The following is a 22,034-nucleotide window of genomic DNA, read 5'->3' on the forward strand; positions in this document are numbered from 1 at the left end:
ATTTATTATTATTTTTTATCACTCTGGCCACCCTGATCAGCAACGTGGCTCTGTGGCACCGAATTTGCTCCTCCAAACACAAATTCAGGGGTCAGGGCAGCATATCCTACAGGCCTCACCACCCCTTTCCACCGATGGAGGGCTTGCTCCCTTGCGACCGGTGACACTGTGAGCATCTCTGAGTGTGCGGCGGGGCTGACGTGAGGCGTGAGGACACGCAGCCACAGCCTGTACGGCCCCGCCTCCCCAGTCCCCGATGGCGGACTCCGCAGCACCCTACCCCAGATCAGGCCACCCTTCCGGCCCCGGCTCGGGCACACGGGGTCCCCAGGGCAGTGGGCAAAAGGTGACTCACTGCAGCCAGCTTGTCGAAGCGGGCGAAGAGCTCGTTGAGGGTCATGACGAGCTCCTGGGCAGTGCACTGGGACGCCAGGCTGGTGAAGCCCTCGATGTCAGCAAACAGGATGCTAGAGAGACAGGGGGCAAGACCCCCGTGAGGAAGGAAGGTCAGGGGGACGCAGCTGGGGCCACCCTCCGCCTTAGGAGGGCTGCCAGCCAGCAAGAGTCCCGGGAGCTCCAAACGGCTGCTGGGGAGGGCAGAGAGAGAGCTGACGCTGGTGGTCTCTCCCAGCTGGTAGGGAAATGCCAGGCCAGCCCTCCTTTCTGTAACTCCCTGCACCCTCGCTCCCACCCAGGAGGAAAGGGGGGCCGAGGTGCGTGAGGCCGGGGGGCGTACGTCTGCCTGAGGCCATGCAAACAGGGCCTGCTCCCCTCACCCTCAGCCACCTCTCAGGCCTGCCCCCCGTTTGACCCCTGAGCAGCCCCCTCAAGGTAGCTGGGTCCAGGAGAAGGGTCTTTGGTTCATCTTGTCTGGAAAGTGTTTCAGGCCCTAATGGCGGCCGTACAGAGGTCTCACTTCCCAAACCCACACACAGGGAATCCAACCCCAGGCCCTCCATACCGAGGGAGTCCTCTAGAAGAGACAGAATAAAGAGGCCCAGGGAGGAGGGGGAGGAAGACCCAGCCAGTGAGCGTCTCTGGAAGCCCCCCAACTTGTCCTGCCGGCTCCTTCGGCCTCATCCCCGGGGCCCTCGGGTGCACCCGCTGGTCCCTGCATTGCACGCTGTCATCTTTCATCTGTTCCCGAGACTGAACGTGTCTTTTCTTTCCAAACAGACTACGAGGTGAGGCCCCAGGGCCAGAATGTGTAAGGGCCCCAAGAGTTTTTTCTTAAAATGGACCTGGCTGGGCCTAGGAGAGCACTTTCTCCACTGCAGCTTTCATCTGCTAGACCAGTGGTTCTCAGAGCTGGTGTCCATCAGAATCCCCCTGGAGCTTTTATATGGAGAAGTCCCGGAGCCCCATCCCCAGAGATTCGGACTTCATCGGCCTGGGGTGGGGCTCTGCTGTTGACTGGTTTTGTTCTGTTCTGTTTTGTTTTGTTTTATTGTAATCTTCCCTGGTGACTCTAATACGCAGCCAGGGTTGAGAACCAGGGTACTGGTTTCAATGTCACCTTCTCAAGGCTTCCTCCACCCTATTTAAATCTACAACCCCTCCCATATGTCTAAGTCCCTTATCTACTGTATTTTTCTCCATTGCACTTTTCACCATTTAATATATTATTTATTATTGTTGTTGTTATTTATTATCACGCTCCTGTCTGCCTCTCCCCACTAGAATGTAGTCTTTGAAGGAGGGATTTTTTGTTGTTCTTTTGTTTTTGGCTGCATTGGGTCTTCGTTGCTGTGCATGGGCTTTCTCTAGTTGTGGCAAGCGGAGCCTACTCTTTGTTGTGCTACTCTTCATTGCGGTGCGTAGGCTTCTCATTGCGGCGGCTTCTCGTTGCGGAGCACAGATTCTAGGCACGCGGGCTTCAGTAGTTGTGGCATATGGGCTCAACAGTTGTGGATTGCGGGCTCTAGAGCGCAGGTTCAGTAGTTGTGGCTCCGCACCATGTGGGATCTTCCCGGATCAGGGCTTGAACCCGTGTCCCCTGCATTGGCAGGCAGATTCTTAACCACTGCGCCACCAGGGAAGTCCTGAAGTAGGGATTTAGTCTATTTCTTTCAATACCACATCCCGGCCCCTAGTACAATGTCTGGCACACAGTGTAACTGCTCAATACACAGCACATAGTAGGTGCCTGTTAGTTTCCTAGGGCTGCTATAGCAAAGTACCACAAGCTGGGCCGCTTAAGACAACAGAAATTTATTCTGTCCCAGTCCTGGAGGCTGGAAGTCTGAAGTCAAGGTGTCGGCAGGGCCACGCTCCTCTGCGACTCTGGGTAGAACCCCTCCTTTCTTCTTCCTGCCTCCAGTGGTGGCTGTCAATCCTGGTGCTCCTCACCTTGCAGCTGTGTCACTCCAACCTGTCTCTGTCCCCATAAGGCGTTGTCCATGCGTATCTGTGTCTTTGCATGGCATTTTCCTCTTCCTATAAGGACACCACTTATATTGGATCAGGGGCCCACCCTCTCCAGCATGACCTCATCTTAACTTGATTTCATCCACAAAGACCCTATTTCCAAATAAGGTCACATTCACAGATACGAGGGGTTAGCACTTCAACGTATCTTTTAGGAGGGCACAGTTCAACCCACACAGTGTCTAATATGTATTTGTTGAATGGAAGAGAATATTCATAGTATAAAGCAAGGAAGAGGCAGGACCAGTAACTCTAGTAGCTCTTCCTTCTACCCCACTGGGCCTCTTGAGGTCCCAAGCACGTTATCTGAGACACGAGTGTGGGGAGCCCCGGGCCTGGCACCCAGCAGATATCCAGCAGTGTTCACGGAAAAAACGGTAGAATAGTGATGGAGGCCAGGCATCTTCCTAGTCTGTGCCAGAGGACATCGGAAACAACATCCATGTGGACGGGACCTCCAGGTGCCTTAGAAAGCCTGACCCTCTGGGACTTCCCTGGTGGTGCAGTGGTTAAGAATCTGCCTGCCAAAGAAGGGGACATGGGTTCGAACCCTGGTCCGGGAAGATCCCACATGCCGCAGAGCAACTAAGTCTGTGGGCCACAACTAATGAGCCTGCGCTCTAGAGCATGTGAGCCACAACTACTGAGCCTGCGTGCCACAACCACTGAAGCCCACGCGCCTAGAGCCCATGCTCCACAGCAAGAGAAGCCACTGCAACGAGAAGCCCGCGCACTGCAACGGAGAGTAGCTCCCGCTCGCCACAACTAGAGAAAGCCCGCGCACAGCAACAAAGACCCAGTGCAGCCAAAAAATAAATTAATTAATTAAAATTTAAAAAGAAAACAAAAAGAAAGGCTGACCCTCCCTCCAATCTGCTGGGACCTATTCTTCCGTAAAAGAAGTTCTTTCGACATCTACTGAGGAATCAGGGAGGGGCAGGTTGCTGGTTCCCTTCCTTCAGGTGGTGTGACAGAGACCAGCAGCCAGGGAGCAGGTTGCTCCAAGCAAGGCTTCTAGCTGGTGCGGAGCTGGGGCAGGTCCCACGTCTGAGCCCTGCAGCCTCTGCTCCACGCTGGTGGAGACTCTGCCACCTCCACATTCCCCCACCTCCTGTCACAGGCAAAGTCACACTCCTCTGCCTCCTCGGGGGAGGATTCTGCTTCGTGTCTGTCACTTCTGGAGGCTCCTCTGTTTTACGAGGCTTACCCAACGGCAGGCTGTCTGTTCTGCTGGCCAACATTGCCTGATCCGCTCCTTGGTAATTCTGAAGGCCATTTTACGACAGCGCGGGGCCCAGACACGTGGCAAGGTACTAATTCGTCGATTAGCTCCCACTTGAGAGCTTGTCTTGGCAACGTGATCAGGACCTCGTGGTGGGTCTGCGGAAGCTGGGTAGGCCCGCTCCGGCTGTGCGCTCCTCCCTAATTGCCTGCCGTCCATCACTCATGGTCGCCTGCATTCTGTTCCAGAGGCAGGAGCGGGCAGGCTCTTCATCCCAATTACCACAACAGGCCCTTCAGCTCTGTCACAGCTTCAGCTCAGCCTTCCCATGTGCAGTTTTGGTTAAGTGCCTTTCCTCACTGTTGCTCCCTCTCACTGCCAACAGGCTCTAGGACTTATGGAACTGCCGGCATCTGATCCTGTTCCTGTGCAGAAGCCACATTCCATAGCATCTCTGAACAGCCAGGAGCTAGGGGCCTGGGCGGGCAGCAGCATGAGAACCCACCCGTCTGAACTCCAGCACTCCCTGCCTGGCACAGAGAGGGAACTTGAGAAATGCCAAGAAGCAAGCCATCCGTCCAGGTGGGCCCAGGAAGAGCAGGGGCCTGGGGAAACAGAGGTCATGGGGTGGGGGCCGGGAAGGGATCATGGCAAGGTCTCAGCCCAACTCCTGGGACTGTGGGCCCAGAGGCAGCGGAAGGTTCTGGGGAAGCAGGGCAGGAAGTGCCCTGGAGGCCCCCAGTGTGTAGCTCGGGGAAGCCCAGCCACAAGCCAGGGGTCTCTTCTGGACCAAGAGGGCTGCCCCCTCAGCATCGCTCCACTTGCTCCAAGCCCCACCACCCAGAAAGCCACCCAGGTCCAGGCCCCTTGTAAGATAAAGGAGCGTCAATGGGCTTCTGCCGTGCCCTAGGTGAGCAACACAGTCAGGTGTGGTCCTATTAACACCCAGCTGAGAATGGGCTCCAGATGACTGGGCATTTTCTGAGGGGCGGTGGAAAACGATCAGCAGGGCATCTGAACTGGGAGCAGCCAGAGGACCAGCCTGAGGACACAGGCTGCGAGAGGCAAAGGGGGAAAGCCAGCGAGAGGACGCTGAACACACTGGGTGTTGGTACACATCCACCTACAGGGAGAATCTGCCCTGGGACAGCCGTGCCCTCTCCACTCCCACAGAGACGGGACACCTTCCTTCAGGAAGCAGAGGGTTCTGTGACAAGCCTGACCACCAGGACCAGGTCCAGGGGGTCTGGGATCAAGGTATGTCCTGGGATCCCCACTGCCGGCCTCAGGGCCTCCTGCCGACCCCATTCCAATGCCCCAGCGCCTCGCTCTTATTTCTGCTCACCGAATCCTACGCCCCCCACCCAGACAATGAAGCCCTACGGCACTTGCAGGCTTTCTGTTTCCAGAGTCTGGGGAAACGCTTCCTAAAGGAGAAACACTGAAGGGAGGGGAACTGCCCCAGAACCAAGCCGCAGTCGGGACCTCTCAGTGGTGAGAAGATGGGTGCTTTTGATTTTCTTCTCATGCTGCTCTTATTTTCCACTTTTTCTATAAAGAACCTACATCCTTTGTATAATAAAAGTGTTAATTTTTAAAAGATGGAAAATAAATCACATTCTTCTTTCAGGCCTTCTGAAAGAAGATTCTAACCCTTCCATCTTCACGATGCCTTCTTTGACTCACCCTGCCCAGAATCAGCCTTCTTAGGTCTGAATTCTTATTAGAATCAGAATCACAAAGCACAACTGATTCCAGCTGTTTCCAAGACAGCCTGACATGTTTAACTGGTCAGTGACCCCTGTGCCCCAACTTCTCTCTCTTCTAGTTTCCCCCGGGGCCCCCCATTTTGAGTCCAGAGCAGTGCTGGCTCCATTCCCCACTGATCCCCATTCTGTGTCCCAGGACAAACTCAGGTCTGTTGTCAAGACCCAATCCCAGGCAAGGATGCGAAGAAACTGGAACCTTCGTGCACTGCTGGTGCAGAGGTAAAATCGTGAACCACTATGGAAAACAGTATGGGGCTCTTCAAAAAGTCAGAAATAGAATTACCATGTGATATAGCAATTTCACTTCCAGGCATATACCCAAAAGTTTGAAAGCAGGGACTCAAGGAGATATTTGTGCACCCATGTTCATAGCAGCACTGTTCACAATAGCCAAGAGATGGAAGAAACCCAAGTGTCCATCTACGGATGCACAGATAAACAAAATGTGGTAAATACACACAATGGAATATTATTCAGCCTTAAAAAAGTAAGGAAAACATGATACATTCTATAACATGAGTGAACCTTGAAGACATTTAGTGAAATAAGCAAGACACAAAAGGACACATACTGGATGATCCCATTTAAATGTGGTACCTGGAAGTAGCCAAATACATAGAAAGTGGAATGGTGGTTGCCAGGGGCTGGGGGGAGTTGAGGAATGGGGAGTTAGTATTTAATGAGTAAAGAGTTTCAGTTCTGCAAGATGAAAAGACTTCCAGAGACGGATGGTGGTGACGGTTGCACAACAATGTGAATGTTCTTAATACCACTGAACTGTACCCTTAAAATGGTTAAAATGGCACATTTTATACTATGTATATTTTACCACAACAAAAATAATTAATTGATTGACTGATTGAAAGAAAAGACCCAACCCCAGTGGCTCCAGCTGGGTCGTCAGCCATGTTCCCAGAGCACCCAGCTCAGCCCTACCTCACTGGTGAGGGCTGGATATTCCTTAAGGGGCAAGCATGGTGTCTTTTCCATCTACTCTTGAGTCATGTCTGGCACACAGTAGCAGCTCAATAAATGTTTGTGGAATGAATGAGAGGATAATATAAGACCACTTATATCTATAATTGATACAGAAGATGACAAGAAAAGAATACTTTTCTTAATATCAAGCCGGAGACAGGAAAGCTGCATGTTTGTGGGCCACGCCTCTCGTCCATCCGCTGGCTGGGGACATGGGGAGGTAAACATTTTCAATCTCTGCCCACAGGGTGCACAATCGCCCACGGGTATCAGAGCATCGCAGACGTTGCGGAGTGGTCATTATAATTCAGAACCACGCCGTAGCTGAGCCAGACGCCCGGAGTGACCTGGGGACGCAGCCAAGCCCTTGAAGGAGACAGGAGAGGAGCCGATAACCTTAAAAGGGGGAGGCTGGGGAGAGACAGGGAAAGAAGGGAAGGGCGGGGGAAGGGCAGCCCTCCCCAGACTCTGCTACACCCACCCTGTGTAAGGCGAAGGTGTAACCTCACTTCCACCCCCAGGACAGCAGCTCCTCTGCCAGGCCCCCAGCTCCAGGCCCACAGGGCTCCTGGGTCTCTGAGAATGAGGCTCTCATTCAAGCCAGTGAGTCAAGACTGCACCCCGCCCCGCCCCGGCACTCCTTCAGCAGAGGACCAGCGCCCCCTGGAGGAGGTGGCCTTCTCTCCACCCCCACAGAGAGCAGAGTCTGGAATGATCCCCCCATTTGCAACCTGTAAAACCTAAGGGCTCCAGCGTACTGGCCAATCAGGTACAGGTCTTTCTCATCCAGCAGGGACCCTTGCGGAATCAGGGGACCCTTCAGTACCCTCTCAGGCCTGGCTGGGTGTTCCCTTCCTCCTGAAACCTCTGGGGTTACCTGACCTTGACTCTCACCTGGTAGCCTGCCCAGGAGCCTGCTCTGCTTCCGCAGGGCAGTGTGCAGCCACCTCCTGGGCCTGGTGCTTTACACACTGAATGCTGTAGCTGCCCTACCCTTCCAGCACCCCTGCAAGAAGCCCCAGGGCCCCCCTCCTACAGGCTCTGCTCCTCAGTGACTGAGAGGTGGGCTGTCTAGCACTGTATTCTGTCAGAATGCCAAGTCCATGTCGCCAGGTCACTACCCCGACTCCCCATGTGATGCATCCCCATTTTACTAATTAACCTGTTGTTTGTGTGTCCTCCCAAACAGAAGAGGAGCTTCCGCATGACAGAGACAGTGTCCCCCCCCCCCCCCGCCATTGCCAGCACGGTCCTGCCTCTGGCTAAGTGTCTGAGAGCACAGCTGGTGATTCCCAGCGATGGAGGTAGAGGTGAAACCTCTGCTGAATGGATGAATGGAAGGACATCACCATTCCCGTGTCACAGATGAGGAAACCGAGGCTTAGACTAGGTGACCTGCCCAAGTGCCCACAGCTACTAAGTGGCAGAGCGGGGAGTGAACTAGCCTGCTCAACACAGACACTCATCTTCCTCCACAATGGTGACCTCTTGGCAGGGGGAACCCGGTGGCACCTGGGTTCTGGCTGCATCAGTACCTTTACTCTGCTCCCTCATGTGGTACGTTCTCTGGGTGTCCCTTCCTCCAACCCCCATCTCCCTCCCCTCAGAGCAGAGCACCAGGAGCCCCCAGCCCAGAACAGCCTCCGCTGACATGTCCCGGAGGCCCTTGTCCCAGGAGTAGGGACAGCACGGCCCTCCTCTCACCCTGGCGCTGTGGCTGCAGCAGGGCCAGATGTCTGGGGGGAGGGGAGGGTAGGCAGGAGGGCTCTCAAGTCACAGGTCTGAATCCAGCCATGGCCCCAGCCCCAACTGAGCTGTCCAGCAAGGGGCTGAAACATCTCCACCCGACACATCAGACAGGAGAGGCATCTGGGGGCTCCACGGGGGTCTTGCGGGTTCCTTGGCCTCTGGCCTGTCTCAACCCACAGCCAGTGGTGGCCCAGCACCAGAGCATCCAACAGGCCCCCCGGAATCCTGAGAATTGTATACTGTGCAATGATCCTCCTCGGGGCCTGGGGAGAATGAGGCCACGGAAAGTGATGGGCACCTGTCTGTCCCCCTTCCCTGCCCAGGCCAAACTCTCTGGCCACCCATTAGTCTCTTCTCTCCCTTAGATCCAGGCCCAAACGGTCACACCTCAGAGTTGATTTATTTTTCTTGTGGCCTTGCTCTCAGTGGGGTTAGAGAACAGCATGTCGTCACCCTGTCTAAATATTACAACTCCACAGAGAATTGACGAATGTGACTCATCACCCTTCCACTCCAGATTGAGAATCCCCAGGCCTTTCTTTGCTGATAGGAGTGTCTTAATAATCATAATAATAACAGTAACAATAGCTGCTCCCAATTAGTGAACACTTGTTCTGTGCCAGATATTGTGCTAAGCGCTTTCCTCATATTATTTCATTTACTGTTTTTCTTTTTTTTTAAATAAATTGATTTATTTTATTTTTGGCTGCGTTGGGTCTTCATTGCTGCGCACGGGCTTTCTCTAGTTGCGGTAAGTGGGGGCTACTCTTCGTTGAGAAGCACAGGCTCTAGGTGCACAGGCTTCAGTACTTGTGGCTCGCGGGTTCTAGAGCGCAGCTCAGTAGTTGTGGCGCACGGGCTTAGTTGCTGCGTGGCATGTGGGATCTTCCTGGACCAGGGCTCGAACATATGTCCACTGCATGGGCAGGCGGATTCTTAACCACTGTGCCACCAGGGAATCCCTTCATTTCCTCTTTAACAAACCCTGTTAAGTAGGTACTTTTCCTATCCTATTATGCAGATGAGGAAACAGGTTCAGAGTGGCTCAATGCCTGTAACTTGCCCTGGCCACACAGCAGAGCCAGAATGACATGAAGGGCCGCCTTGCCTAGGGCCCCAGGGTTAACCACTGGACCCTGAGTCAAGCCCCAAAGTGCATTTCTACACTGTGATGTCATCCCTCCACCTACTACTCAACCCCCAACCCAAGCCAAAGGTTCAGCCCAAAACCAGAGACCAGAGCAAGCAATGTGTTTCCACCAAGAGCAGCACGCGGAGGCTGATGAAACGGGGAAGGGGCCCCAGCGGGATATTTGCATATGATTGCTTGCGGCTGGCCTCTGATGTGTACCAGCCACCCCTAGTCCTGGCAATTTCAGAGCCAGAATTATGTCTGTCCCCGTGAAAATGATGGCATCTTAGCTCTTCTGTCCTTTCATCTCTTTCCTGATTGCTCTTATTGATCCTGAGCGCATTCTAGAACAGACAATCCCCACCCCCCATGGCTGGGGTCTGATTCTGATTCTTGCCGTGCCGATGCTCTAGCCACTCCTGTGATTCTTGTATTGACCCGAAGTCACAGCCTTTGTGGGAGTGGAGGGGTGAGGGGGTGTCACCCAGAGGGTGGGCCACTCCGTAGGGCAGTCACTGCGGAAGAGGCCTGAGTCAGCCTCTCTGACCAAACCCTTTTGCTGGAGGGCTGTGGGCCCAAGAGCCAGCACCAGAGGGACGGGAAGTGAGACGAAGCCCCCCATTTGGGAGGACAGAGGGGTAAGAGGGCAAGGTACTGGACAGAGATGCAGAGGAGGCCAGACGTGGCAGCCGTGCCAGCCAAGCCAGGCTGAGAACCTGTGCCTTGAACGCCAGACGGTTCCTGAGTGGTGAATTTTCTGGATTTCCTTTGGGTTCCACTTTTTAGTTTAGTAAATCTGCTGAAAGCTCTGCTGTGCTAAGAGCAATCAAGGAAAGCACCTTCTGTCCATGCTCTGCCTGGAACAGAGCCATGCCAGGGCCAGCAGCGTGGTGAAGACGGGACCGAGAGAGAAAATTCTGAAGGGCGGAGCTCAGGGGTTTGTATGTGCTGGGACCACCTGGCGGGTCACTCCTTCCCACCTGAACTTTGGACCTCTGGGACTTGTTCAGATAAATAAGGCTGTTTCTTTACATGTCCTAAGGTGGGGCCCCCCAGATTTGAGGGGCAGCCAGCAGGCAGGAAAGGCCCCGTGGCTCCTGAGTCGCACACACGCAGGTGGGAAGCCAAACCTCTCTCCTCCTCTCCTCTGAGTCCCTCTTCCCTGAGGGCTCCTCAAGCCTCCTTCCTACAGAGTCGTCCACAAACCCCTTCTGCTGGCGCATGAAATAAATCTGTCAAGTAGTCAGACCAGGTAAAAACTCCAATACCAAAACGCTTTCTGGGGGCGATTCCCTCACTTAACCAGTCATGGATCTTGGACGAGTTAACCTCTGTGCCTGTTTATTCACCTGTTAAAAGGAGATAATAATAGTACCAACCTCTTATATTTGTTGTGGGGATTAAGCGAATACACAAAAGCGCTTAGAACAGCGCTTGGGTTAAAGAAAGCTCTATACAAGCGTTAACTATTGCTAGTGATTATTCCACCACGTGAGGACAGAGGCAGATGTGACGAGCCGAGGACGGAGACCTCGCATCAGCACCACCTACCGAGGCCCGGACCCCACCTCCCTGTTGAGGTGAGCCCGCAGCCCCTCGGGACACCTCCTCGGCGTGGAGACTCGGCCAGGGCAGCTTTCTTCCTGAGAGTCCGAGGCTGCTGCTGGCCACACTCTCCCTGCCTGACAGTGGAGTGTGGGTGGGCGTCATGGGGCTGGGCTACTCTGAAAACTGAGGACAAATATATTGTCCAGGTACTATTTTCTCCCAAAGGCTTCAAATCTGTCTTGGGAGTTGGATGGAGGACACATGGGCAGAATCGGCAGTGTCGGATTCCGGGGCACCCTGGGGACTGGGCAGCTCTGTCCACTCTGCAAGACAACACATGCCCTCCCCACTCCTGCTGCCATCAGCCTCACCTCGAATGTGTGTATTTGTGTGTGCGGGCACGTGCACCCACGCGCAATAATTTGTATTATTCTCTTTAACCCAAACTTGAAAATTCAGCCCAAACCTCCAAAATGTCCTCTTTACACCGACCTTAGAGGACTCATGGGTCCTAGGAAAACTCGCCCAGGGAGGAAGCAACCCTCTCGAAGGCAAACGCAGCAGCTCCTTTTCTGGGCATGTGGGAGAATTAGCAGGCTCTCCAGGAAGCCATGCTGGATGAAGGCCACTGCATCGCTTCATGTCCCCATGGAACACAGAGGCAGATTTTGCACTCTGTTAATCTACATCTGTTTGCTCGTCCCTGCTGTCAGAGCTTCCGTCTAGGGAAGCCACAAACACGCACTAAAAGGAGCGTGGGCTTCAAGGTGGGCCGACCTGGGCACACACCGCTTTACCACTCCTGGCTGAGTGACCTTGGCCGGGGGTCTTAGCCCTTCTGAGCTCAATCCCTAAACAAGGGATGTTAATAAGGGTCCCCACCCTGCAGGGTTGTCAGCCTCCTGACAGGATTAGCAGCGAGGTGGATAATGCCTGGTACAGTGCCTGGCACACACTGGCTTAGAAGGCATGGAGGCTGCTGGATGGTGGTGAAGATTGAGACAATGATGGTGACATGTGGGTCCCAAGTCTGTACTTTCTGTCTCCCTTGTTAGGCTAGGAGTTTCCCCAAGAGCTGGTGGTGCTGCTTTCTCCTTCCTCCTCCTTGCTGCAGCCTCACCTCCTCCCCACCGATACTAATTCACTTAACAGACCTAGAGGGGCAGGGCTGGGGTGCCCCAGACAACACACGTTCCAAAGCCACCAGACCACCCCGCTGGGCTGTGCCCTCGTGAAGGGGAGGGAAGGGACATGCCACCTCTTTTGGGGTTCAGTCTTCCCACCCTTCCTCTGCCCCCCAGCCTCACCCCTACCTCACGTTGTCATGTTTCTGGATGTAAATTTTGTGGAACATCATATCCTCCTGTTTGGCATTGATGTCTGCTTTCATCTCCATGGCAACGTGACGGGGAAGGACAGACAGCAGGAGCCGCTCCTGGGGAGGGAAGCAGATGCTTTCATCACAGCTCCTCCCCGTGCCTGGCAGTCCCCTCCCCTCCCCAGGCTTCACTCCTCCCCACCTGAGCCCCCACCCACAGGGCGCTGGAAAACTTTTCAGGCTCTCCGGAAACTCATGGAGCTAACGCTTGTATGTGCTGGGTGTGGAGTCATGCCCCAGGGCTACCTGGCCCCCATCTCCCTGGGACAGCTCCTGGTTCTTCCGCATACCTGGGGAAAAGTACTCCTGGTGAATCTGTAGTACCAGGCACCTGGGGTCAGAATCCTGGGTGTCACCTGAGACTTTGGGCAAATGACTGAACTTCTCTGAGCCTCCAGTCCCTTATCTATAAATAGGGATGGGGTTGTTGGGAGCTCTCGATGAGATTCGTTCAGTCACCAAATATTCACTGAGCACCGCCCATGTTCCTGGCGTCATGCCGGGTGCCAGGAGTGATAACCGTGAACAAGACGGGCAAAGTTCCTCCTTCACAAATTCCCAGTCTTGTGGGGCTACAGGTACTACACGGCACTGAGCAGGGTGACCTGACGCCGGCTGGGGAGAAGCAGGGTGGTCACAGAAGGCTTCGTGGGCACCAGAGGATGACCTGTGAAGGAGGGGGCTCCATTTCGACGTAGGGGATGGTGGCCCAGGAGGATGGGAAAGCTTGCCGACTGAGAAACCAAGAAATTAAGACCGGCTGAAGGGGAGGTTGGAGAAAAGCCAGGAGAGAGGCCAGGGCCACCCTGTGAAGTTGGGTAGGGTCACGGCAGCCCTTGATGGGGTCTGGACTTGGCCCCCTTTCTGTGTTCTCCTCCGGGGCCTGCCTGCTCCAAGAGGTCCAACCTCTACCTGCACCCTCGGTAGCCCCCTCCCCACACCAGGAGCTCTGCCAGGCTCGCTCACGAATCCTCTCATCTGCAGCCTTTCCTCCTGGCGGTCTCCAGCCGTCCTCATTCTCTCTCCACTCCTTCAGCACCGGAAGCTGGGCCGCTCTCTCACGTGGCCCTAAGACTCTTCTGCTGCTCCCCTCCCTCCTCCTGGCCTCTGGGAGCAAGGTTTCCATCAGCGCCTCCGCTGCTCACCTCCCACACCCACTGCCTCGGCCGGCTGCCCGCCTTATGTCTTGCCACCAGCAGATGACATCATGCCCACACCATGCTCACCATGCCCCCGATGGTCCTTCTTCTCAAGTTCCCTGCCTTTGTCCATGGCACCCCCGTCCTCCTGATCACGAAGGTCAAGGCCTTGCTCCTCAACTAGAATCACCATCCTCAAGTAGTGCTGCTAACCTACCTCAGGCTCAGCCCTCTCCCAGGAGGAGGGTCCTGGCTCCAGCTTCCAGCATCCCCTTGCCACCCTGGGCCTTCTTACAGACCCCCTGATCACTCTGCATTTCAATGTCAATGGTCTGTTACTGTGGTCTCCCTGAGGGTGGGAACTGAGTCTTGTTCAGCTCCAGAGCTGACAGCCTTATGCTTAGCAAACTCTAGTGGACTAGTGAGGAATGGTGCTCTCTGTGGGCTGGTGTGGCCACCCCAGACATCAGTGCACACGGCCATTAAAGGCCGTTTCATATTTACTGAACTCTCAGTGAACAGCTGCTTGTGATAAAAATATCAATACAAGCTAAAGGACAATTCTGTGGAAATACAGGATGACTGGGAGAAAGTGGGCTACAAATTGTATAGATTCATGAGAGACCCTCCTACATTTATAACTAGCTCTGGGGCTGAGGCCAGGACGAGTGGGCAGGGGCTGGCTGGGGAACAGTGCTGAGTCCCCTCGTCAGGGGGCACCTGGGAGCATCCTCAGATCTAAGAGCGTCCTTTCCTGCAGAGGGCAGGGGAGGCCTGACTCTGGGCCCCGGCTCGGTGAGGAGTCCTGTCCCCTGGAAGCATGCCTCCCCTCCCCAGTACCTTGGCCTGAAACATGGTATGGCAAACATATTTTCTCCCCCAAATCCCTGTGGAATTTCTGGAATGTCCAGCCTGGCCAGGGCCAGTGCAAGTAAACTGTGAGGCACTGTAAATGCTAATTTTTTTTTTTTTTTTTTTTTTTGCGGTACGCGGGCCTCTCACTGTTGTGGCCTCTCCCGTTACGGAGCACAGGCTCCGGATGCGCAGGCTCAGCGGCCATGGCTCACGGGCACAGCCGCTCCGCGGCATGTGGGATCTTCCCGGACCGGGGCACGAACCCGTGTCCCCTGCATCGGCAGGCGGACTCTCAACCACTGCGCCACCAGAGAAGCCCTGTAAATGCTAATTTTACTGGAGAAGGGACAGGACCCAGGAGTGAGGGGAAACATTCCCTAATCCAGAGGGGAAGGAAGGTATCCTGATCTCACGTGAGAGATGCTGGGGTCTGGAACAGGGATGAGAGGGGGGCTTCTGAGGCAGGTAGGAGCTTGGGGGTGAGCAGGGTGCAGAGAGGTGAGGTAAGCTTGTCAAGAAGAGACCGTGGGAAGACTCAGGGACACCCCTGGGAACAGGTTTCATTCAAGAGGCTGGACCTGGAGCCCAGATGGGGCTAAGAGAGCACATGGGAAGGCCAGGCCTCAGACTGGACAGCCTGAGCTGGGGACTTAGCCAGGCACAGCGGCCGGGCGCGGGGCTGGAAGGGAAGCAGGGGCAGATGGTGACTGGGGGAGGGCCTGGAGAAGCTCAGCAGAGCTCTCGCCCCGGCACAGCCATCTGGATGTCACCAGCCGTGGGCTGAATCCAGACAGAGGCAGAGAGGCCCTCACACTGTGGCAAACTCTGTGCTCGTGGGGTGTTCACAGCGCACACGCCGGGCTGGGCGGGAGGGCACAGATGACTACTGCTGTCCAGGCCTCCGGTTCCCTGTCCTCACAATTGAAGGCAGACCTCCGTGTTTACACCTGTCGTCGGCCGACACGGTGTGCAGCACAGAAGAGGACTCCTCCTCCAGTGTTCGTGCAGGGTTTGGCAAGACACAAACCTAAGAAGAGAGGGAGGCCCCTCCGCTTTGGAGTAACCTTATCTCTGAGAGCCGGGACGAGTCCAAGTCCAGTGGGAGCCCCAGCACCCTGCTGACCTGCCCACTCTCCCCCGGGGTCTCCCTCCGGGCCTGCTGTCTGGGAGCCATGCACAGTCTCAGAGATCCCAACTTCTATCTGGTTCACACACAGGAGAAGACACAGTGGTGAGCCAGCCAGACCTGAACCCCAAACAGGACACCCCCAGGATGCCAGGTAGGGAATCCTGACAAGTCCTCAGTCCTTGCCCCGCCTCAGCCAGAGGAGTACACAGAGGCAGGTCCCTCTGCCCGGGGCTCACGGGGAGAAGCCCCCGAGTCTGAGCTGCATGAATGGCCTGCCTACCGGCCCAGGAGTCTCCTGAGGGTGAGGGTTAGGGTGAGACACAGTCGTCTTCCTTTCTCTGAACTAACCAAACCCCAGAGATCATCACAGAGGAAGTGCCTAGTGAGGGTGTCACAGGGGCTGACAGCTTGGTCTCCTCTCTTCCCCCCTCCCCCCTCGCCTGGCGGGCACCTTGATCCCAGGAGGGAAGGCTGATGCTCTCACCACCCCAACTCATCAGCCCCGGGGGAGAGGCGGAGGGCTGCTTCCTGCCGCCCGAGCTGCTTGGTTTGCTTGCAAACCCCAGGGAGACTGAGGACGCAACAGGCAAGGGCAGGGCTAGAGCTGGTGCTCCAGAGCCGCCCCTAGAGCATTCCCACAGAGCCAGGAACGCTGGGCTCCCTCCAGGGGAAACGTTCCCCATAGGCTGGGCACCCCCCCAGGGAGGCGGGGCTGGACAGCTGCCCTGAGCACAGCTGGTGGGCAGGCAGCAGCTGGGCCGAGGCAGGCTCCCTGCCAGCTGTGCTCAGGGCAGGAGGGCCTCACTCACCTGCTGCTGGTTCTCCCGCTGCGAGTGCAGCCGAGCCTGGATGCACTCCCGGGTCTCCTGGAAGGCCTGTCTCTGGGAGACCTCAGCCGGGTAGTGGGTGCAGACGCCCACGATGTTGGTGCAGGAGAAAATGAGGACATTGGAGACAAGCTGCAGAGGGAGAGAGGAGGACACGGAGCTCAGGCCTGGAGCAGGCACCAGGCACTGGAGCCTCAGCCATGACCCTCCCAGTCCCAGAGCTCGGAGCCCCCCGGGCCCCACGGTTGCAAACGCACACCTAGCTGCCCGCAAACAAATGCCAAGGGCACCCACCCGCAGCCAACTGCTGGGAGTAGCCAAGTGTCATCAGTCAGGCTCTCTGATGTCCTCAGAGGCTAAAGCTTGGCTAGCCTGTGACAGAATATGGCCCCAAGGATGCTGAGTCACTGAATACTCGCACTGGCCGCGTCCACGGTACCAAAGGCTAAAAGGTTAGGTGTCTTGGGGACGCTGTGACAGAGCTGTGTGTGTTGGGGGCGGCAAGGGCACGGCAGGGAAGGCTCCTTGAGGGGGACAGGGTTTCATTGTTTGAAAGTGCGACAGGGTCCACATAGGACAAAGGGCTGCTCTTCCACAGAGAGGCCTTAGCTGGCTCTTCCCCAGGAATCAGCTCCAAGAAGCAAATACTTGCTGATACCCAGCACTGCGTGAAGTCCTCTGGGGACTGAGGGAAGGATGAGGTCCCTGGCCAGCAGGGCTGTGTCCACACAGGTCTCATCTCTTTCTCTGCACCAGCACCAGGGCCTCCTGACGACCCCACCAGCACACCTGTTGGCAAGCACCCACCATTACCCCCACTCCTCACGGATGCCCTCCTCGGTGCAGACAGAGATGTGTGTGGAGAAAGACCACTGTCCCTCGGGTCAGAGACAAGGCTGCAATTCTTTTGAAAGCAATACTTACTGAAAAGCTAAGGGAAAACACAACTCAACCCACAAAAGCAGGGTTGACATAGCACATTCCAGGTCCTGGCAAAGGTACTGTTTGCTCAGAACTTCTCTTGGCAGGTACAGCTCCTGGGGTATCTGGTAAACAGATCCTGGTCCTGCCCTTGCCTCAGGCCATACCGGACAGAAGCCGCACAGAGGCTCAGCTTTCTAGACCTCAATCACTCCCTCCAAGCATTTAGTTCTTAGTCCCAACTGCAGAAGGGGAGCCCAGGCCGACCCCTGCGTCTCCCGCTGCGGCTCCTCCGGCCCCCAGGAGCCCTGCACTGGTCTCTAGTCCACTTGTCTATTGGGATCCCAAAGGGCCTCCCTCTGGGACTTCAGCTGCCTGGCAGCGACTCTTCTTCCAGGGTGTCTCTGGACCTAGAGGTCCTGTCCTTGGCTCTGCTCTGCATTCTACCTGAAGGCTTTCCCCAATCCAGCTCTGAGGTGGCCCTGACCTCCACCCAGGCTCTCAGGCCCAGAGCCATGTGGGCTCCATACCAGATGTGCTGCCGTCTTTCCCTGGAGACATCCTATACCATGTCTGTCCCAGTCCATGCACAGAAAGAGACTTCTCCTCTCCCGTCTCAGTCTTGCTCTCTCCTCGGCTACACAAAACATTCTGATTTTCTGGCTGAAGGACACTGTGGGCTCCCCTCAAGCACCTCCTGGCTCCCCTCCAGATGCCTCCCTGAGGACCCTTCAGGGAAGGGGCAAACTCAGATTACCAGCTCCACAGCTCCACCAACTCAGCTGCTCACTCCCGGCACCCCCACCCCAACCTCAGCCACCCCCGAATCCTACCACTGTCATCTTATGTAAACGCACTGCAGAGAAAAACCCCAACCTATTTATCACAAGCAAAGAAGACCCCTGCTCTACAGAAGCTTACAGTCCAGTTGAGGAGATAAGCGGTCAAGACTGACAGAGAACAAGCAACAGGAAGCAGAAACTGACTCATGCCAAGCAAGAGGGAGCGGAAGAGAGCACAGAGTGAGGAGAGACCGCTGGGCAGGCCCGGGCTCCCTGGGCCTGCGGTTAGGGCCATGTTTACCGAGGCTGGCAGACGTAAGAAAGGGCGTCCCTGGAGAGGGCATCCAGGAAGCTCAGGCTTGCGAGGTACTCAGGGTCCTTGAGTAAACAACCCAGGCTCTCTGATCCTGAGGGCAAGTCCACAGAGAGGAGCTGGAGCTGGAAAGGCAGACTGGAGCCAGAATGAAGAGGCATCTGAATGTTAGGCTGACAAGTGCTGGCACAATCCTACAACAGGAGCCACGAACACTGCTGAAGCAAAGAATGGCAGGATGAGCACACGGCTTCAGGAAGGTTCATGGGGCAAGAGGAATGCAGGGCGTCGAGAGATGGGCCAGGAGGCTACCACTGAAGCCCAAAGCATGAGGGAACAAAGACCTACATGAGGCTGGGGGCTGGCAAGGCAGAGCTGACTCAGAAAGAAGAGCCCCCAAGGGCAGGGAAGAAACAGACTGCAGCCTGCAGTAGGAAGCAATGCAATGACTGTGAAGGGAGAGCCCAAGGGCACACCTCCTGGAAGTCGCTGGGGACCACTGAGAGAGGGCTAAGGAGAGAGAAGGAGATGAGGAGGTGGAGGTGAAGGTGCAGACTACAGGGAATTCTGAAGAATGTTCTCTTTAGGGGATAGCTTTTGAAAGGTGAGAGGAAGGTGCTGGACGATAAAAAAAGGAGTGAGGAGAAACTGGAAAGGAGAATATGAAAAGTTACCCTCAGACAGAATAATGCAGCATGATGATGCAACATGGCCATGAATGGAAGGCTGTTTCAACATCAAAAATCAATGTAATTCACCACATTAACCGACTAAATAGAAAACCGTATGGTTATTTCAATAGTTACCGAAGAAGTATTTGACAAAACTTAACATCTATGCAAGATTTTTAGTTTAATTTAATTTTTTTATTTTTTTGGCCGCACTGTGCAGCATTGGGATCTTGGTTCCCCCACCAGGGATCGAACCAGTGTCCCCTGCACTGGAAACGTGGAGTCTTAACCGCTGGACCACCAGGGAAGTCCCTATACAAGATTTTTTTTTTTTTAACTCCTAACAAATTAGGAATAGAAGGGAAATTCCTCAATCCTGGTATACGCCAATCAATGGCATATACAAAAACATATAGCTAACATCATACTTAATGGTGAAAGACTGAATGTTTTCCCCTAAGATCAGGAACAAAGCGAGATTGTCCTCTCTCATTACATGTATTCAACTTCATATTGGAGGTCCGAGGCCATGCAATAAGATAAGAGAAAAAAATAAAATGCATACAGATTGGAAAGGAAGAAATAAAACTGTCTGTATTTGCAGATGACATGTTTGTCTGTGTAGAAAATCCCAAAGAATCTCCAAAACAGCTACCAGAATTAATAAGCAAGTTTAGAATACAAAGATACATGATCACAGGAAACAAGGTCAATATACAAAAAACCAAGTGTATTTCTACAGGCAAGCAACAATCAGAAGTGAAATTTTTTTAAAGTGCCATTTATATATCACCAAAACTATGAAATATTTATCCATAAATCTAACAAAATATTGCAAACCTGTTCACTGAAAACTATAAAACACTAATGAAAGAAATTTTAAAAGACCTAAATAAATGGAGAGACATACCATGTGCATGTATTGGAAAACTCAGTATTGTTCAGATGTCAATTCACCCCAAATTGATGTATAGATGCAACGTAATCATAATCAAAACCCAACCAGGGTTTTAAAAAGAAATTGACAAGCTGACTCTAAAATTTATATGGAAAAGCAAAACAACTAGCATAGCCAAAACAATTTTGAAGAAGATGAACCAAGTTGGAAGACTCATACTACTCAATTTTAAGACTGACTATAAAAGTACAGTAATTAATCTAGTGCAGTACTGGCCTAAGGATAGAAATATAGATCAATGGAATAGAATTGAGAGTCCAGAAATAAACCCTTACATTTATGGTTTGCTGATTTTTAACAAGAGTATCAAGACAATTCAATGGGAAAAGAATAGTCTTTTTAGCAAATGATACTGAGATAATTTCATATCCACATGCAAAAAAATGAAGTTGTACCTCATAACTCATACCATATACAAAATTAACTCAAAGTGGATCAGAGACCTAAACATGAGAGCTACAGTTATAAAACTCTTAGAAGAAAATATAGGAATAATGGGCCTAGGATTAGGCAATGACTTCTTATACATTAGGCAATGACTTCTTATACATTACACCAAAAGCACAAATGATAAAAGATAAAAAAAGAGATAAACTGCCCTTCATCAAATTTAAGAAGTCCTGTGCTTCTAAAGGAATCATCAAGAAAGTGAAAAGACAACCCACAGAATGGGAGAAAATATCTGCAAATCATTTATCACACCTTTATTTTTGACAAATATACAAAGGCAACTAAATGGAGAAAGGAAAATCTTCTCAACAAACGGTGCCAGAAAAATTGGATACCCATATGATTAACTCAAAACATACAAAAATTTACTCAGAACAGTTCACAGGCCTGAATGTAAAACCTAAAACTATTAAACTTCCAGAAGAAAACACAAGACTTTGGGTTAGGCAAAGATTTCTTATATACCACAGCAAAACATGATCCATAAAAGAAAAGAAATGATAAATTGATAAATCAGACTTCATCAAAATTAAGAACATTTGCCTTCAAAAGACACTGTTAAGAAAATGAAAAGACAAGCAGCAGAATGGGAACAATTATTTGTAAACCATATATCTAATAAAAAGACTTGTACCCAAAATTCATAAAGAGCTCTCAAGTCAAAAATAAGAAAACCAACAACCCACTTTTTAAAAGAGCAAAATATTTAAGTAGACAATTCACCAAAGAAGATATAAGATGACAAATAAGCACAGAGACAGATGCTCAAAATCATTAGCCATTAGGGAAATGCAAATTTAAAACAAACAATGAGATACTACTAAACACTATTAGAATGGTTAAAATAAAATAGAAAGCGAAAAGAAAAGAAGAAAGAACTACCAACACTGGCACAGGTAAGAGTGTGTAGCAACTGGAACTCTCATACCTTGCTAGTAGGAATGAAAAATGGTACAGCCACCTTGGGAAACATTCTGGCATTTCTCATACTTATGCCTGCCATGTGACCAGCAACCTCACTCCTAGGTATCTGTCCAAATCAAATGGAACGTTATGTTCACACAAAAATCTGTGCAGGAATGTTTACGGAATACTACCCATCTATAAAATGGAAAAATCTAGTGATAACACACAACACGGACGAGTCTTAAATACACTATGCTGAGTGAAAGAAGCCACACTCAAAAGGCTACATACTATATGATTCCATTTATGTGGCATTCTGGCAAAGATAAAACTGCAGGGACTGAAAACAGATCAGTGGTTGCCAGGAGGCAGGAGGAGAGGTCGGCTAAAAGGTGCAGCAGGAGGAAATCTTTCAGGGTGATGGAACTGTTCCATATCATGATTGTGCTGGTAGTTACACATCTATATGCCTTTGCCAAATCCACAGAACTGCACGCCAGAGAAGCTGAATTCTGCTGTATGTAAGTTATACTTTAATAAAGAAAGGACAGGACTAAGATCCAGGAGGGACTAGCAGAGAGAGTACGAGGAGCCGGCTGGACGGGGAAAGGGCAGCCTTTCCTCTCTCTGAGGCCAGAAAGAGGGACCAGACTCTCTTCTGAGACATGATCTTTGAAGTAATTATCAACTGGCCGATGCTGTATCTCAGTACTAATCCTCCTGACCTCTCCTGCTGTAACCTTACTCCTCCTGCAGCCAGAAGGCCAATAGCAACAGACGGTGCAAATCCAGGTAAAATGATGCTCCGTAACCCAATAGGGTCCAAATGGCTTGGCTAAGCTTAGCACGCCTCAGTGTTCCCCTCTCCCATTCACTAAAC

At 52.8% G+C, this 22,034-nt stretch overlaps 1 protein-coding gene across 1 annotated transcript in view; it reads right to left on the reverse strand.

Annotated features, from left to right (window-relative positions):
* ADCY5 (adenylate cyclase 5) overlaps window positions 1–22,034 on the reverse strand; it is a 153,099-nt gene that overhangs the window by 49,950 nt on the left and 81,115 nt on the right. Inside the window, exons 2-4 of the mRNA XM_030858428.3 lie at window positions 16,136–16,285; window positions 12,139–12,260; window positions 356–467 (exon numbers count right to left, since the gene is read on the reverse strand). Of these exons, the coding sequence (XP_030714288.2) occupies window positions 356–467; window positions 12,139–12,260; window positions 16,136–16,285 (384 nt within the window). The remainder of the gene's footprint in view (window positions 1–355; window positions 468–12,138; window positions 12,261–16,135; window positions 16,286–22,034) is intronic.

Source organism: Globicephala melas, chromosome 4 (assembly GCF_963455315.2).
Source record: "Globicephala melas chromosome 4, mGloMel1.2, whole genome shotgun sequence".
NCBI classification, from domain to species: domain Eukaryota; kingdom Metazoa; phylum Chordata; class Mammalia; order Artiodactyla; family Delphinidae; genus Globicephala; species Globicephala melas.